Source organism: Triticum aestivum, chromosome 5B (assembly GCF_018294505.1).
Source record: "Triticum aestivum cultivar Chinese Spring chromosome 5B, IWGSC CS RefSeq v2.1, whole genome shotgun sequence".
Taxonomy (NCBI): Eukaryota; Viridiplantae; Streptophyta; class Magnoliopsida; order Poales; family Poaceae; genus Triticum; species Triticum aestivum.
The window spans coordinates 645,751,898-645,769,427 of record NC_057807.1 but is presented as its reverse complement, the minus strand read 5'-3'; the positions used below and the strand labels follow the sequence as shown (position 1 = coordinate 645,769,427).

The 17,530-nt window shown below is 45.7% G+C and overlaps 1 protein-coding gene across 1 annotated transcript; it reads right to left on the bottom strand.

Annotated features, from left to right (window-relative positions):
- Positions 1-3,742: 3,742 nt before the first annotated feature.
- On the bottom strand, positions 3,743-4,647 carry LOC123115165 (uncharacterized). Its single transcript, XM_044536405.1, has 3 exons — positions 4,301-4,647; positions 4,052-4,165; positions 3,743-3,918 (listed from the first exon to the last, which is right to left on the bottom strand). Exons 1-3 carry the CDS (start codon positions 4,485-4,487, stop codon positions 3,743-3,745), a joined length of 477 nt encoding a protein of 158 aa, XP_044392340.1. The 5' UTR covers positions 4,488-4,647.
- Positions 4,648-17,530: the final 12,883 nt, after the last annotated feature.

Sequence of the window (17,530 nt, the reverse complement as noted above, 5' to 3'; positions counted from 1 at the left end):
AGTTAACTGAAGCTTAAAGCAATTAAACTTCAGTTAACTGTGTGCTTCCCCCCCCCCCCCCCCCCCCCAAAAAAAAGCTCCAGTCAACAGTAGCCGTTGTCGGACACTGAACAGGGGAGTCTCTGAGGGGCGCTGATCTTTCACAAGTGGGTCGAATTCTTCAGAGAAGGTGCCAATTTCTTCAGGTGTGTTCAGAGGCAAGAAGTTCAGAGAACTAATGTACTGTAACAAGAAAATTTGAGCACTCATTGGGTTTAACTGAAACTAAACCAGTCAATCATACGACGTAAAACCGAGGCATCAGGAAACCAAAGCCTATTCTCCACGTCAAATCACTTACTGACGACAAGCTTAAATTACAACAATCATCACTTGCAAGCTTAAAACGAAGCTCTGAGTAATCATTTGGTTCAATAGTAAGTTAATCAGTCAAACACTCGAGGCAAAACAGAGCAAATATAATCATTTACGAGGACTCGGAGCACTTGAACAGGAAACAAAACAGAGAAAAGCATAAAGGCTCAGCAGTTAAGAGGACATTCAGCGTAACCAGCATCAGACCAGGAGCCGCTGAGACCAGACGGTGGCGGTGGCGGTGGCTGCGGAGCCACGTTGCCGGTCGGACAGCAAGCCCTCCAGTCGGAGCAAGCTACAGTACTTACAGTCAACTGTGGCTATTGTCGGACACTGAACAGTAGAGCCGTTGGTCTTCGTGAGCCGTTCATCTTTCATAACTGGATTGCATCCGAACCATCCATCTCCCTTGGCAGCGTTCCGGTTCGCGTTTTGATACTCAGTTGCTGTCGAATTCTTCAGAGAAGATGTCGATTTCTTCAGGTATGTTCAGAGACAGCAGGAAGTTCAGAGAACTAGTTTCCTGACAACTGAAACTAAAAAAATCGCTTTAACTGAGTACTAACGATTCAGACTGTGGAAGCTAAAAAAGGAAACAACCTCAAGCATTTGGTTAAACTGAAAATGAAGCATTCAAACAGTTGAGGCAAAACTGAAGAGTTAGAAAAGAACCAAAGATTAACGGATCAAACTGCACACTGAATGACATCCACAGCAAGTATATAGTTTCATCTACTAATGTCAGATCACTGACAAGGAAACAAGTACATAGTTTCATGGATCTACTCAAGTATGTATGCATGCATGCCACATTTGGCCACATCAAGTTCAGAGAACTAGTGTACTGACGCATAGTACGAACAAAATATGAGTGCTCATTCGATTTAACTGAAATTAGACCATTCAAACATACGAGGCGAAATCAAAGCATCCCCGACCTTATTCTCCACGCCGGATCACTAACCGACGACAAGCATATGACTGAAGCCTTGATGATAATAAACAGTTAACTGAAGCCTTGATGATAATAAACAGTCAACTGTTGCCTTGATGATAATAAAATTCAGTTAACTGTCCCCCGCAAAAAAGAAAGTGTTAACTGAAGCTTACAGCAGTTAGACTTCAGTTACCTGTCTGTTTTTTTTTTAAAAGAACTTCAGTCAACTCTAGCCGTTGTCGGACTCTGAACAGTGGAGCGCATCCTAGCCGTCCATCTTTCTGGTAGCTGTCGAATTCTTCATAGAAGATGCCGATTTCTTTAGGTGTGTTCAGAGACAGGAAGTTCAGAGAGAACCAAGAGTCTTGACAACTGAAACTAAATACTTCAAGCACTCATTCGGTTTAACTGAAACTAAACCAGTCAAACATACAACGTAAAATCGAGGCATCAGGAAACCAAAGCCTATTCTCCACGCCAAATCACTTACTGAAGACAAGCTTAAATTACAACGATCATCATTTGCAAGCTTAAAACGAAGCTCTGAGTAATCATTTGGTTAAAATGAAAGTTAATCAGTCAAACACTTGAGGCAAAACTAAAAGTTAACAATTAATGCTGACATCAATAGCAAGTATGAAGTATCATTTACTGATGTCAGAGCACTTGAATATAGCAAACAAAACAGAGCAAATCATAAAAGGCTCAGCAGTTAAGAGGACATTCAGCGTAACCAGAATCAGACCACCAAAAGCTACTTACAGTCAAGTGTAGCTATTGTCGGACACTGAACAGTAGAGCCCTTGGTCTTGGAGAGCCGTTCATCTTCCATAACTGGAGCGCATCCCAGCCGTCCGTCTCCCTGGTCGCGATCCGATTCGCGCCTTGATACTCAGTTGCTGTCGAATTCTTCAGAGAAGATGTCGATTTCTTCAGGTATGTTCAGAGAACTAGTGTCCTGGCAACTGATACTAAAAAAATGGAGCACTCATTCGCTTTAACAGATTACCAACGAATCAGACTGTGCAAGATAAAAAGGGAACAACCTCAAGCATTTGATTAAATTGAAAGTGAAGCATTCAAACACTTGAGGCAAAACTGAAGAGTCAGAAAAGAACCCCAAGCACTAATGGATCAAACTGCACACTGAATAACATCAAAAGCAAGTATATAGTTTCATCTACTAATGTCAGATCACCGACAAGGAAACAAGTACTGTACAAAGTTTCATGGATCTACTCAAGTATGTATGCAAGCATTGCCACATTTGGCCACATCACATCACTGGAATCATTCTGTTCTGTTGTGTCAAAACGAGAGCGAAGCAGAAAAGGCTCAGCAGTTAAGCTGTCTGCTCCCAGAGTTGAGAAAAGCTAGCAGAGCCATAGTTGCCGGGAACGGGGAACGATGCCACGTCCCCTGTACCGGGAACATCGACCCGGATCGAGGGTCGGGGCCGACGTAGGGAACGACACGATTCGGGGACGGGAACGCGACCCCGGAAACGTAGGTTCGCAGCCACATTTGGCCACATCACATCACTGGAATCATTCTGTTCTGTTGTGTCAAAACGAGAGCGAAGCAGAAAAGGCTCAGCAGTTAAGCTGTCTGCTCCCAGAGTTGAGAAAAGCTAGCAGAGCCATAGTTGCCGGGAACGGGGAACGATGCCACGTCCCCTGTACCGGGAACATCGACCCGGATCGAGGGTCGGGGCCGACGTAGGGAACGACACGATTCGGGGACGGGAACGCGACCCCGGAAACGTAGGTTCGCAGCCACATTTGGCCACATCACATCACTGGAATCATTCTGTTCTGTTGTGTCAAAACGAGAGCGAAGCAGAAAAGGCTCAGCAGTTAAGCTGTCTGCTCCCAGAGTTGAGAAAAGCTAGCAGAGCCATAGTTGCCGGGAACGGGGAACGATGCCACGTCCCCTGTACCGGGAACATCGACCCGGATCGAGGGTCGGGGCCGACGTAGGGAACGACACGATTCGGGGACGGGAACGCGACCCCGGAAACGTAGGTTCGCAGCCACATTTGGCCACATCACATCACTGGAATCATTCTGTTCTGTTGTGTCAAAACGAGAGCGAAGCAGAAAAGGCTCAGCAGTTAAGCTGTCTGCTCCCAGAGTTGAGAAAAGCTAGCAGAGCCATAGTTGCCGGGAACGGGGAACGATGCCACGTCCCCTGTACCGGGAACATCGACCCGGATCGAGGGTCGGGGCCGACGTAGGGAACGACACGATTCGGGGACGGGAACGCGACCCCGGAAACGTAGGTTCGCAGCTCCGATTCAGCGACCCGAAATACTAGATCCTCCGCGAACCTACGTTTCCGGGGTCGCGTTCCCGTCCCCGAATCGTGTCGTTCCCTACGTCGATCCCGACCCTCGATCCGGGTCAATGTTCCCGGTACAGGGGACGTGGCATCGTTCCCCGTTCCCGGCAACTATGCCACAGAGTGCCCGCCTTCTGCGCAGGCTGTAGAAGGCAGGCACTCCGAGGCCCAAATATCCGTCGACAGCCTGAAAACAGGCCGCTTCTTGCAAACTGAACACACTGGAGAGTCACCGCCGTTGCTGGGGCTGGCGATCTGGTTCTGGCTGCTTGGCGCACTCCCACCGGCTGCAACACAATTACACAACAGAAACCAAGAAATCCAACTCCGGCGTCAGTCAAGAACCAAGAACCGCACGGACAACGGAACAGAGAGAAAGAATTTTGCGCTTTTCTTTTCTTGGGAGGGGAGAGAACGCACCTTGATTGCTCGGCGTCGCCAAACCGCCGGCTGCAGTCGCCGTCGACCCCCCAGGCTGCTCCGAAGTCTCGGCAATGCCATCGACGACTGTAGTTGCCTCACTCTCGTCTTGGGCTGCAACAGAATTACACACCAGAAACCAAGAAATCGAACTCCGACGTCAATGAAGAACCAAGAAACCGCACGGACCAGAAAGAAAGAAATAAATTGGCGCTTTTCTTGGGATTGGGTGATTTCTTGGGCACTCACCTCCACCGAAAAGGAAGCCTGGTGTAGTCGCCGCCGTCAGCCCTGCAGGCGCCTGCGAAGTGCTGGGGCGGGCTGCAGTCTGCTCCGAAGTACCGGTGGCGGCTGCAGTCTCCGTCCGCGCTACATGCGGGGGTGGCTGCCCTGCCCCGGGGATGTCGTCGTCGGTGGCCTTCCACTTGTCCCCCATCTCGGCTCGGTCGAACAGTTTCGCAATCGCAAGAACGCCCAGATGAAGGAGATTCAGAGGTCGCAAGAACTCCGGCGTGGAGGGAAGGAGGCTACAAGAAAGGATGGGAGAGGGGAGGATGGCGAGGCGAGGCGAGGGAGGCTATATAGACGACGACACAGCGTCTCTCTGCTCCCGCGCGCTGCAACGGATTTCAACAAGGAAGCAGAGAGATTCAGAGGTCGGTTGATTTTGGGGAAAGACAGGAAGGATGAGCGTCAGAAATGGGCCTAATGCACTCCGGAAGTCCGGATAGCCCAGCCAATGGCCCAAATGAAGTTAGTTAATTTTCCAAACATTCCCTCAAAATAAAATAAAAATATATTATTCAATCAAACAAATGAAGTTCAATATCACTCTATCAGTCAGCAGACAAAAATAATACTACGTTCAGGAATTTTTGATTTTTGATAAAGACGCCAAGGAAACAATAGTCAATATTTAATCAAACCCACGTGAAGTATTACCGTCTCTCATGCGCAGCTGAACAAAACAAGCTCACACAAAGAGCAACTATACAAGATCAAGATTGACTACAAACAATGAAACTATTCCAACAAAAATAAAAATGACACTGCATTTGTTCCATTTTCATCATGTCCTGCTCCAGGACTGCTCCAAAAACTCAATGACCAATAAAAGGTTTATTGTGAACGGGAAGACTGACAACTATTTGGAAAACAGTACTCTGTTGAAAATATTCTTATGTTACCATATCATGGATTCTTAATCAGATAGGCCCTAATGTTATCACATCAGGGATTATTAATCATACCATTGATCTCCAGTAATGGAAACACATTTGGAATTCAGAGATATCAAACCTGCAAGTTGCACCAGAGTGATAAACCTGCAATCTGGAGATTAAACTGCATTTCACAATCAAGTCTTCAGTTACTTTCTAGAATTTTCTTCGATCAGAATTAGCCTCGATAATTTTGGAGTGAATTACAGAAAACTTTGACATTGAAGGATAGGGTTGCAGGAACCACACTTCTATGGATTTGTGCCAAAAAATCACTAATTTTGAGGTTATTTTTTTTTTTGCAAAAAAGCACTAGTCGACGGTTTTTGTCGTTTTGATGACGATTATGACAGATGGGTCCAGCTTCTGCCGACGTGGCCTAACGGTTCGCAGGCGAAGCAGAGAGTTTCAAAGGTCGGTTGATTTGGAAGACAGGAAGAGCCTAAAAATTGGGCCTAGTGCACATCGGATAGCCCAACCAATGGCCCAAATCATTAGCTGGGCCAGTTTTATCCTCTCTTTTTTGTCTGGAGAAACTATTCCAGTTTTAAAAAGCTCCAGTGCTCCAAATGAAAATAAAATGACACTATACTTTTTATCTATTTGTCATCATGAACACCTGCTCTAATAACATTGCTCCAATTATAGTGCTATAGATGTGATGTATGTACTCCTTTTGGTCCTTTTTTACTCCGCATATAAGATTTGACTGAAGTCAAACTTTGTAAAATTTGACCATATATTCATATAAAAAAATAGCAACATCTATAGTACTAAAGCTACATAATCACTACTTGAAAAACACACGTCGCATAGTATGAAAAAGTAAGCCGAGTGTTGGCTCACGGCTTCTTTCCATGTAAGCTGAGTAGGCACAATAAGACAAACGGCGAAAATAATAATACAATGTTATGACCCGCATGTTAGGGGTTTAGTCCAATTAGTTGTGGCCCAGTCTATCTTATCATTATTAGGGGCTTAGCCCAATTATCGTTATTAGGGGCTTGGGAGTCAAGTAAACCTCTCTATATAAGGAGAGGAAATGTATCAATCTAATCAAACAAAGAAGCAATCATAATTGCTCGGGTTCCTTAGGGAACCGGGAAACCTAACCCTAGCCGCCTCCTCCCTGCATCATCTCCCTCTCAGCCGCCGCCTCCTCGCGCACGATGGCGCCCAGCCGCCGGCAGCCATGAGTTCGCCCACGACCAGCTCCCTCCTTCCCCTACAACCTCCAGCTTAGACCCGGTAGAACCCTAGTTTCTACCAGTTTGGTATCAGGTAGCTCAGTTTCAATCATGTCTTCGCCGCCGCCCACCCCGTCGCTTCCGCTGCCGACCGGCACCACCGTGCCGCTGCCAATCTCCACCGCGCCGCTGCCCTTCCCATCCGCTCCGCTGGTTGCATCCTCCGGTGCCGCCACCGTCCAGATGCCGGCGCCTTCCACCGCACCACCGGCAGCCGCCTACACCCCGGAGGAGATCGCCGGGGTCCTCAACAACCTCGTCACAGCCGTCCAGGAAATCCGGTTGTACCTGACCAGCCCCTACGGTCCGCCACCGCCCCTGCCGCCGACCGTCACCACCGTGCCACCGGCCCTACCGTGGTACTCGCCGCAACCAGGGGCCTCCGTGGCGTTCGCTGGGACGCTGCCCGCTGCCGCCCCGCAGTGGCCGCAATGGCCGGCGCCGGTTTCTGATGCGCCTCCAGCGCCCATCGCCACCTCCCCGCCGACGTGCCTGTCGTGGCAGTCGCCGCACCAGGCGGCCTTCGCGGCGCTCGCCGGGCCACTGCAGCAGCCGCTGCAGCTGCCATCCGTCGCCACCACCACCCACCCCTCGCTGCAGTGGCAACCACCATTCCTGACGGCCTCCATCGCACCCGGCGCTCCGTCGCAGCAGCCGATGCAGCCACCACCGGTCAGCTCCGGCACCGCATGGACCGCGCCTGCGGGAGTTCCGCTCCACCAAGTCCGGTTCCCGTCCTCGCCGTCCCTGCTACCGGCTTGGTTGACCGAGTCGTCATCTCAGCCGGTCTACACGATGGTCTCGGGACCGCCGCACGTGCCGTCACAACAGGCGTAGTACGGCGGGTCATCCAGTTCCGCGGGTCCCTACGTTGGCCTCGACGCGACGCACTTCCATGGGAGGCCCCCTGTGATCACCGACCCAGCGCTGCTGCCCTGCACCGCTCAGCCGTACCCCCACGGCGGCCATATCGAGACGATGCCGTACCCCCACGGCGGTCATACCCATATAGCACCGTGCTTCGCCAAGCCCGCCTTCACCACCTACGACGACACTGAGGACCCCCTCAACTGGCTTAATCAGTGTGACCAATTCTTCCGGGGGCAATGTACGCTCGCGTCGGACCGCACCTGGCTCGCTTCATATCACGTCCGAGGCGCCGCACAGACATGGTATTTCTCTCTTGAGCAGAACGAGGAATGCATGCCTCCATGGGAGCGTTTTCGCGAGCTCTGCCTCCATCTCTTCGGGCCACCGATACATGGGAGCCGGCTGACGGAGTTGGGCCGTCTTCCCTTCACCTCTACGATGCAGGACTTCACCGACCGCTTTCAGGCCCTGGCGTGCCATGTGCCCGGCGTGAAGGCTCGCTAGCGGGCTGAGCTCTTCATCGGCGGTCTGCCAGATCATATCCGCGTGGACATGGAGCTGCGGGGACCCCAGGACCTCCAGACGGGCATGTATTATGCCCACACGTTCGAGCGCCGCGCGGTGGCCATCCAGCAGGCGTCACCATCCCGGGCCGCTCGGCCGCCACCCTGGCCGGATGTTCCAGCACAGGGTCATCCTGCTCAGGCTTCCGCGACACCCCTCACTGCGACCGCGGCGCGCCCGTTCCGCCGGCTCACACCGACCGAGCAACTCCAGCGTTGCCGCCAAGGGTTGTGCTTCAACTGCGACAAGCCCTACGTGCCCGGCCATGTCTGTCCGCGACTCTTCTACCTGGAGGCTGTGGACTACATTGAGGAGGACACCGCCACAGCCGGGCTCGGCGACCTGCCTGCCCCAGCTGCCGTGGAGGTGTTTGGCGACGGTTGATCACCGCAAGGAGTTCCGCAAGCGCTTTCCCGCCTTCCAGCTCGAGGAAGAGCTGTTTGTGCACGCGGGGAGAAATGTTATGACCTGCATGTTAGGGGCTTAGCCCAGTTAGTTGTGGCCCAGTCTATCTTATCGTTATTAGGGGCTTAGCTCAATTATCGTTATTAGGGGCTTGGGAGTCAAGTAAACCTCTCTATATAAGGAGAGGAGATGTATCAATCTAATCAAGCAAAGAAGCAATCATAGTTGCTCGGCTTCCTTAGGGAGCCGGGAGACCTAACCCTAGCCGCCTCCTTCCCTGCGCTATCTCCCTCTCAGCCGCCGCCTCCTCGCGCACGACGGCGCCCAGCCACCAGCGGCCACGAGTTCGCCCACGACCAGCTCCCTCCTTCCCCTACATCCTCCGCCCTAGACCCGGTAGAACCCTAGTTTCTACCAAAGGCTTACTTCTCCGTACGTTGTCGACCCAGTATGTCAACACAAGGCTTAGACAATATTCACGACTTACTCACTGATAAGCCGTAGGTGCAGCAAAAAAGTACTCGACTTATATAGGAGACACATGGCAAACATAATTTCCATGTGGCCCGTCCGCTAACGGCTTTGTGATGGCAGTGACCATAAGCCAAGTACCCGATAAAATGCACTTGGCTTACCGTGCACAAAATATATGTAGTGCAAAAATGATTAGCGTGGTGAGTTGGACTTATAATTACTTATTGCATTTCTTTTCCCTCTCCTATTTCTCACACATTCTGTCTAGGCTACTTTTCATCGCACTTTCAATCCCATTTCATCATTGTTAGAATAATCGGTGACGTGTAGTCGATCTACCAAGGACTAAAAGAAATACTATGAAACGATACCGAGATTTGTGGATGAGATTCACTGATTCAGATACATCCTCGGGACCTGACTACGGGTGCTCCTCCCCGTGGCACCGTCACAATAACACCCACCGTCCAACCGGGCGGTGGCATGATGTCTACTACACAACCTTCTTCTTGTAGACGTTGTTGGGCCTGAAGGGCACAGGTTTGTAGGACAGTAGCAAATTTCCCTCAAGTGGATGACCTAAGGTTTATCAACCCGTGGGAGGCGTAGGATGAAGATGGTCTCTCTCAAACAACCTTACAACCAAATAACAAAGAGTCTCTTGTGTCCCCAACACACCCAATACAGTGGCAAATTGTATAGGTGCACTAGTTCGGAGAAGAGATGGTGATACAAGTGCAATATGGATGGTAGATAAAGGTTTTTGTAATCTGAAAATATAAAAACAGCAAGGTAACTAATGATAAAAGTGAGCGTAAACGGTATTGCAATGATAGGAAACAAGGCCTAGGGTTCATACTTTCACCAGTGCAAGTTCTCTCAACAATAATAACATAGATAGATCATATAACAATCCCTCAACATGCAACAAAGAGTCACTCCAAAGCCACTAATAGCGGAGAACAAACAAAGAGATTATATTAGGGTACGAAACCACCTCAAAGTTATTCTTTTGGATCGATCTACTCAAGAGTTCGTACTAGAATAACACCTTAAGACATAAATCAACCAAAACCCTAATGTCACCTAGGTACTCCATTGTCACCTCAAGTATCCGTGGGCATGATTATACGATATGCATGACACAATCTCATATTCATCCAACCAACACAAAGTACTTCAAAGAGTGCCCCAAAGTTTCTACCGGAGAGTCAAGATGAAAACGTGTGCCAACCCCTATGCATAGGTTCATGGGCGGAACCCGTAAGTTGGTCACCAAAACATACATCAAGTGGCACGTGATGTCCCATTGTCACCACAGATAAGCACGGCAAGACATACATCAAGTGTTCTCAAATCCTTAAAGACTCAATCCGATAAGATAACTTCAAGAGGAAAACTCAATTCATCACAAGAGAGCAGAGGGGGAGAAACATCATAAGATCCAACTATAATAGCAAAGCTCGCGATACATCAAGATCGTGCCATAGAGAGAACACGAGAGAGAGAGAGAGAGAGATCAAACACATAGCTACTGGTACATACCCTCAGCCCTGAGGGTGAACTACTCCCTCCTCGTCATGGATAGCGCCGGGATGATGAAGATGGCCACCGGTGATGGGTTCAACCTCCGGCAGGGTGTTGGAACGGGCCGTCGAGAGGTTTTTGGTGGCTACAGAGGCTTGAAGCGGCGGAACTCCCGATCTATCTTTTGTTTCGATGTTTTTAGGGTATAAGGGAATATATAGGCGAAAGAAGTCGGTCGGGGGAGCCTCGAGGGGCCCACGAGAGGGTAGGGCGTGCCCAGGGGGGTGGGCGCCCCCTATCTCGTGGCCTCCTTGATGATCCCTTGGCTTGCACTCCAAGTTCATGGGATTGGTTCTGTTCCAAAAATAACTTTTCCGAAGGTTTCATTCCGTTTGGACTCCGTTTGATATTCCTTTTATTCGAAATACTGAAACAGACAATAAAACAACAATATGGGCTGGGCCTCTGGTTAGTAGGTTAGTCCCAAAAATGATATAAATGTGTAAAATAAAGCCCATAAACATCCAAAAGGGCTAATATAATAGCATGGAACAATACAAAATTATAGATATGTTGGAGACGTATCAAGCATCCCCAAGCTTAATTCCTGCTCGTCCTCGAGTAGGTAAATGATAAAAATAGAATTTTTGATATGGAATGCTACCTAGCATAATTCTCAATGTAATTTTCTTTATTGGGGCACGAATGTTCACATCCGAATGATTCAAAATAAAAGTTCATATTGACATAAGAAATAGTGATACTTCAAGCATACTAATCAAAGTAATCATGTCTTCTCAAAAAAACATGGCCAAAGAAAGTTATCCCTACAAAATCATATAGTCTGGCTGTTGCTCTATCTTCATCACACAAAGTATTTAATCATGCACAACCCCGATGACAAGCCAAGCAATTGTTTCACACTTTAGTAATCTCAAACTTATTCAACTTTCACGCAATACATGAGCGTGAGCCATGGACATAACACTATATGTGGAATAGAATGGTGGTTGTGGAGAAGACAAAAAGGAGAAGATAGTCTCACATCAACTAGGCATATCAACAGGCTATGGAGATGCCCATTAATAGATATCAATGTGAGTGAGTTGGGATTGCCATGCAACAGATGCACTAGAGCTATAAATATATGAAAGCTCAACAAAAGAAACTAAGTGGGTGTGCATCCAACTTGCTTGCTCACGAAGACCTAGGGCATTTTGAGGAAGCCCATCATTGGAATATACAAGCCAAGTTCTATAATGAAAAATTCCCACTAGTATATGAAAGTGACAACATAGGAGACTCTCTATCATGAAGATCATGGTGCTACTTTGAAGCACAAGTGTGGAATAGAGATAGTAGCATTGTCCCTTCTCTCTTTTTCTCTTGTTTTTTTCTTTTTCTTTTTCTTTTTCTCTTTTTTTTTCTCTTTTTTTGGCCTTTCTCTTTTTCTTTTTCTTTTCGGCCTCCCCCTTTTTTTCTTTTTGTAAAGTTCGAAGTCTCATCCCGACTTGTGGGGGAATCATAGTCTCCATCATCCTTTCCTCACTGGGACAATGCTCTAATAATGAAGATCATCACACTTTTATGGATTTACAACTCAAGAATTACAACTCAAAGCTAGAACAAGATATGACTCTATATGAATGCCTCCGGTGGTGTATCGGGATATGCAATGAATCAAGAGCGACATGTATGAAAATTATGAAGGTGGCCTTGCCACAAATACAATGTCAACTACATGATCATGCAAAGAACAATATTACAAAAGTAATGCGTGTCATATGAACGGAACGGTGGAAAGTTGCATGGCAATATATCTCGGAATGGCTATGGAAATGCCATAATAGGTAGGTATGGTGGGTGTTTTGAGGAAGGTATATGGTGGGTGTATGGTACTGGTGAAAGTTGCGCGACACAAGAGAGGCTAGCAATGGTGGAAGGGTGAAAGTGCGTATAATCCATGGACTCAACATTAGTCAAAAGAACTCATATACTTATTGCAAAAATCTAGAAGTCATCAAAAACAAAGTATTACGCGCATGCTCCTAGGGGGATAGATTGGTAGGAAAGATCATCGCTCGTCCCCGACCGCCACTCATAAGGAAGACAATCAATAAATAAAATTGTGCTCCAACTTCATCACAAAGCGGTTCACCATACGTGCATGCTACGGGAATCCCAAACCTCAACACAAGCATTTTTCATAATCACCTCAACTAGCATGACTTTAATATCACTACCTCCATATCTCAAAACAATTATCAAGTATCAAATTGATCATAGCATCCAATTCACTTTCTATGATAGTTTTTATTATACCCAACTTGGATGCTCATCATTCTAGGACCAATTTCATAACCATAGCAAATACCATGCTGTTCTAAAAGACTCTCAAAATAATATAAGTGAAGCATGATAGACTAGCAATTTCTACAAAATATAACCACCGCCGTGCTCTAAAAGATATAAGTGATGCACTAGAGCAAATGACAAACTACTCCGAAAGATATAAGTGAAGATCAATGAGTAGTCGAATAATTGTGAAACTATGTGAAGACTCTCTAAAATTAAGGAATTTCAGATCTTGGTATTGTATTCAAACAGCAAGCAAAACAAAATAAAATGACACTGCAAGGATAACACAACTCATGTGAAGAAGCAAAAACTTAGGCTCAACCGATACTAACCGATAGTTGTTGAAGAAGAAAGGTGGGATGCCTACCGGGGCATCCCCAAGCTTAGATGCTTGAGACTTCTTGAAATATTATCTTGGGGTGCCTTGGGCATCCCCAAGCTTGAACTTTTGTGTCTCCTTAATTCCTCTCATATCATGGTTTCTCTTTTTATCAAAAGCTTCATCCACACCAAACTCAACAAGATCTCGTGAGATAGGTTAGTATAAACAATTGCAAAACCTTATCATTTTCTACTGTAACAAATCACTAAAATTATTACTCAACATTGCATACTAAATGCCTCTGCATATTAAATACTCCTATCCTCAAATAGAATCATTAAACAAGCAAACATATGCAAACAATGCAAACATAACAGCAATCTGCCAAAACAGTATAGTCTGTAAAGAAGGGAAACGTATCAATACTTCCCTAACTCCAAAAATTATGAGAAAAATACTATGCTGTAGAAGATTTATCAGAGCTCAATATGCAAAAAGTTTCAACATTATACCATTCTCTGACTTCTCCATGGAATTTTTGCAACAGCGGTAAACTTTCTGTTTTCAAACAGCAACATGTATACTAGCAAAATAAGCATGGCAAAGGCTATCCTTGACATTTTTATTGAAAATAAAGATGCAAAAAAATATTCTAAATAACAGAAAGCAAAAACTAACAAAATAAAATAACATGACGCTCCAAGCAAAACACATATCCTGTGGTGAATACAAATATAGCTCCAAGTAAAGTTACCGATGAACGAGGACGAAAGAGGGGATGCCTTCCCGGGGCATCCCCAAGCTTAGGCTTTTGGCTATCCTTGAATATCTTGGGGTTCCATGGGCATCCCCAAGCTTAGGATCTTGCCACTCCTTATTCCATAGTCCATAAAAGCTTTACCCAAAACTTGAAAACTTCACAGCACACACAGGAAATCTTATAAGCTCTGTTAGTGAAAGAAAACAAAACCACCACATAAGTTACTGTAATGAACTAATTCTTTATTTAATTTGGTGTTAAACCAACTGTATTCAAACTTCTCTATGGATTATAAACTATTTTACTAGCCATAGATGCATCGAAATAAGCAAACAACACACGAAAAACAGAATCTGTCAAAAACAGAACAGTCTGTAGCAATCTGTAACTAACGGAAACTTCTGGAACTCTAAAAATCCTACAAAATTAGGAAGACCTGAGAAATTTGTGTACAAATACAGAGAAAAAAGAATCAGATCAAGAGAACGTTTCTGTGAATTAAAAAAACTAATTTACTGGGTGCAAAAGTTTCTGATTTTCAGCAGGATCAACACAACTATCACCGTAAGCTATCCTAAAGGTCTTACTTGGCACTTTATTGAAGCAAAAGATATAAAACATGATTACTACAGTAGCATAATCATGTGGACACACAAAAACAGTAAGGATAAATATTGGGTTGTCTCCCAACAAGGACTTTTCTTTAATGCCTTTCTAGCTAGGCATGATGATGACAATGATGCTCTCATAAAAGATACGAATTGAAACATAACGGGAGCATCATGAAGCATATGACTAGCACATTTAAGTCTAACCCACTTCCTATGCATAGGGATTTTGTGAGCAAACAACTTATGGGAACAATAATCAACTAGCATAGGAGGGTAAAACAAGCATAACTTCAAGATTTTAAGCACATAGAGAGGAAACTTGATATTATTGCAATTCCTACAAGCATATATTCCTCCCTCATAATAATGTTCAGTAGCATCATGACTGAATTAAAAAATATAACCATCACCTAAAGCATTATTTTCATGATCTACAAGCATAGAAAATTTACTACTCTCCACATAAGCAAATTTTTTCTCATGAATAGTAGTGGGAGCAAACTCAACAAAATAATTATCATGTGAGGCATAATCCAATTGAAAACTAAAATCATGATGACAAGTTTCATGGTTATCATTATTCTTAATAGCATACAAGTCATCACAATAATCATCATAGATAGCAACTTTGTTCTCATAATCAATTGGAACCTCTTCCGAAATAGTGGATTCATCACTAAATAAAGCCACGACCTCTCCAAATCCACTTTCATAAATATAGTCATCGTAAATAGGAGGCATGCTTTCATCATAATAAATATTCTCATCAAAACTTGGGGGACTAAACATATCATCTTCATCAAACATAGCTTCCCCAAGCTTGTGGCTTTGCATATCATTAGCATCATGGATATTCAAGGAATTCATACTAACAACATTGCAATCATGCTCATCATACAAAGATCTAGTACCAAACATTCTAATGCATTCTTCTTCTAGCACTTGAGCACAATTTTCCTTTCCATCATACTCACGAAAGATATTAAAAAGACGAAGCGTATGGGACAAACTTAACTCCATTTTTTGTTTTCTTTTATAAACTAAACTAGTGATAAAACAAGAAACAAAAAGATTCGATTGCAAGATCTAAAGATATACCTTCAAGCACTCACCTCCCCGGCAACGGCGCCAGAAAAGAGCTTGATGTCTACTAGACAACCTCCTTCTTGTAGACGTTGTTGGGCCTGCAAGTGCACATGTTTGTAGGACAGTAGCAAATTTCCCTCAAGTGGATGACCTAAGGTTTATCAATCCGTGAGAGGCGTAGGATGAAGATGGTCTCTCTCAAACAACCCTGCAACCAAATAACAAAGGGTCTCTTGTGTCCCCAACACACCCAATACAATGGCAAATTGTATAGGTGCACTAGTTCGGCGAAGAGATGGTGATACAAGTGCAATATGGATGGTAGATAAAGGTTTCTGTAATCTGAAAATATAAAAACAGCAAGGTAAATAATGATAAAAGTGAGTGTAAACGGTACTGCAATGATAGGAAACAAGGCCTAGGGTTCATACTCTCACTAGTGCAAGTTCTCTCAGCAACAATAACATAGATAGATCATATAACAATCCCTCAACATGCAACAAAGAGTCACTCCAAAGCCACTAATAGCAGAGAACAAATGAAGAGATGATGGTAGGGTACGAAACCACCTCAAAGTTATTCTTTCGGATCGATCTACTCAAGAGTTCGTACTAGAATAACACCTTAAGACACAAATCAACCAAAACCCTAATGTCACCTAGATACTCCATTGTCACCTCAAGTATCCGTGGGCATGATTATATGATATGCTTGACACAATCTCAGATTCATCCAACCAACACAAAGTACTTCAAAGAGTGCCCCAAAGTTTCTACCGGAGAGTCAAGACGAAAACGTGTGCCAACCCCTATGCATAGGTTCATGGGCGGAACCCGCAAGTTGGTCACCAAAACATACATCAAGTGGCACGTGATATCCCATTGTCACCACAGATAAGCACGGCAAGACATACATCAAGTGTTCTCAAATCCTTAAAGACTCAATCCGATAAGATAACTTCAAGAGGAAAATTCAATTCATCACAAGAGAGTAGAGGGGGAGAAACATCATAAGATCCAACTATAATAGCAAAGCTCGCGATACATCAAGATCGTGCCATAGAGAGAACACAAGAGAGAGAGAGAGAGATCAAACACATAGCTACTGGTACATACCCTCAGCCCCGAGGGTGAACTACTCCCTACTCGTCATGGATAGCGCCGGGATGATGAAGATGGCCACCGGTGATGGGTTCTCCCTTCGGCAGGGTGCCGTAACGGGATCCCGAGAGGTTTTTGGTGGCTACAGAGGCTTGCGGCGGCGGAACTCTCGATCTATCTTCTGTTTTGATGTTTTTAGGGTATAAGGGAATATATAGGCGAAAGAAGTCGGTCGGGGGAGTCTCGAGGGGCCCACGAGAGGGTAGGGCGCGCCCAGGGGGGTGGGCGCGCCCCCCTATCTCGTGGCCTCCTCGATGATCCCCTGGCTTTCACTCCAAGTTCCTGGGATTGGTTCTGTTCCATAAATAACTTTTCCGAAGGTTTCATTCCGTTTGGACTCCGTTTGATATTCCTTTTATTTGAAATACTGAAACAGGCAATAAAACAACAATATGGGCTGGGCCTCCGGTTAGTAGGTTAGTCCCAAAAATGATATAAATGTGTAAAATAAAGCCCATAAACATCCAAAAGGGGTAATATAATAGCATGGAACAATCAAAAATTATAGATATGTTGGAGACGTATCATGGCACACACGGCCAACTCCCTCTGCGTGCTTCTACTATTATGTTGGCATAGGTTACATCATATGTCTGCCCTCACATACATCTAAGAGTACTATGATACAAGTGTTGGAAACCGCTCGGGCCCACGGACGTGGTCACGGCGTTGAAAACCTCTGCATGAAGGTTCAGGACACAGAGTGGTACGTAGCCCCCCCCCCCCGCCCACATTGAGCAGGGAGGAGGGATTCCTGTGATCACGTGCACACCAACCTAGTCTGACATGTTGGCATGAACTTCTGTGATACCGAACAAGAGAAATATCCCTCGGGTCAAACCCTTGTGGCATCCGTTCAACACTGCAGACCGCTC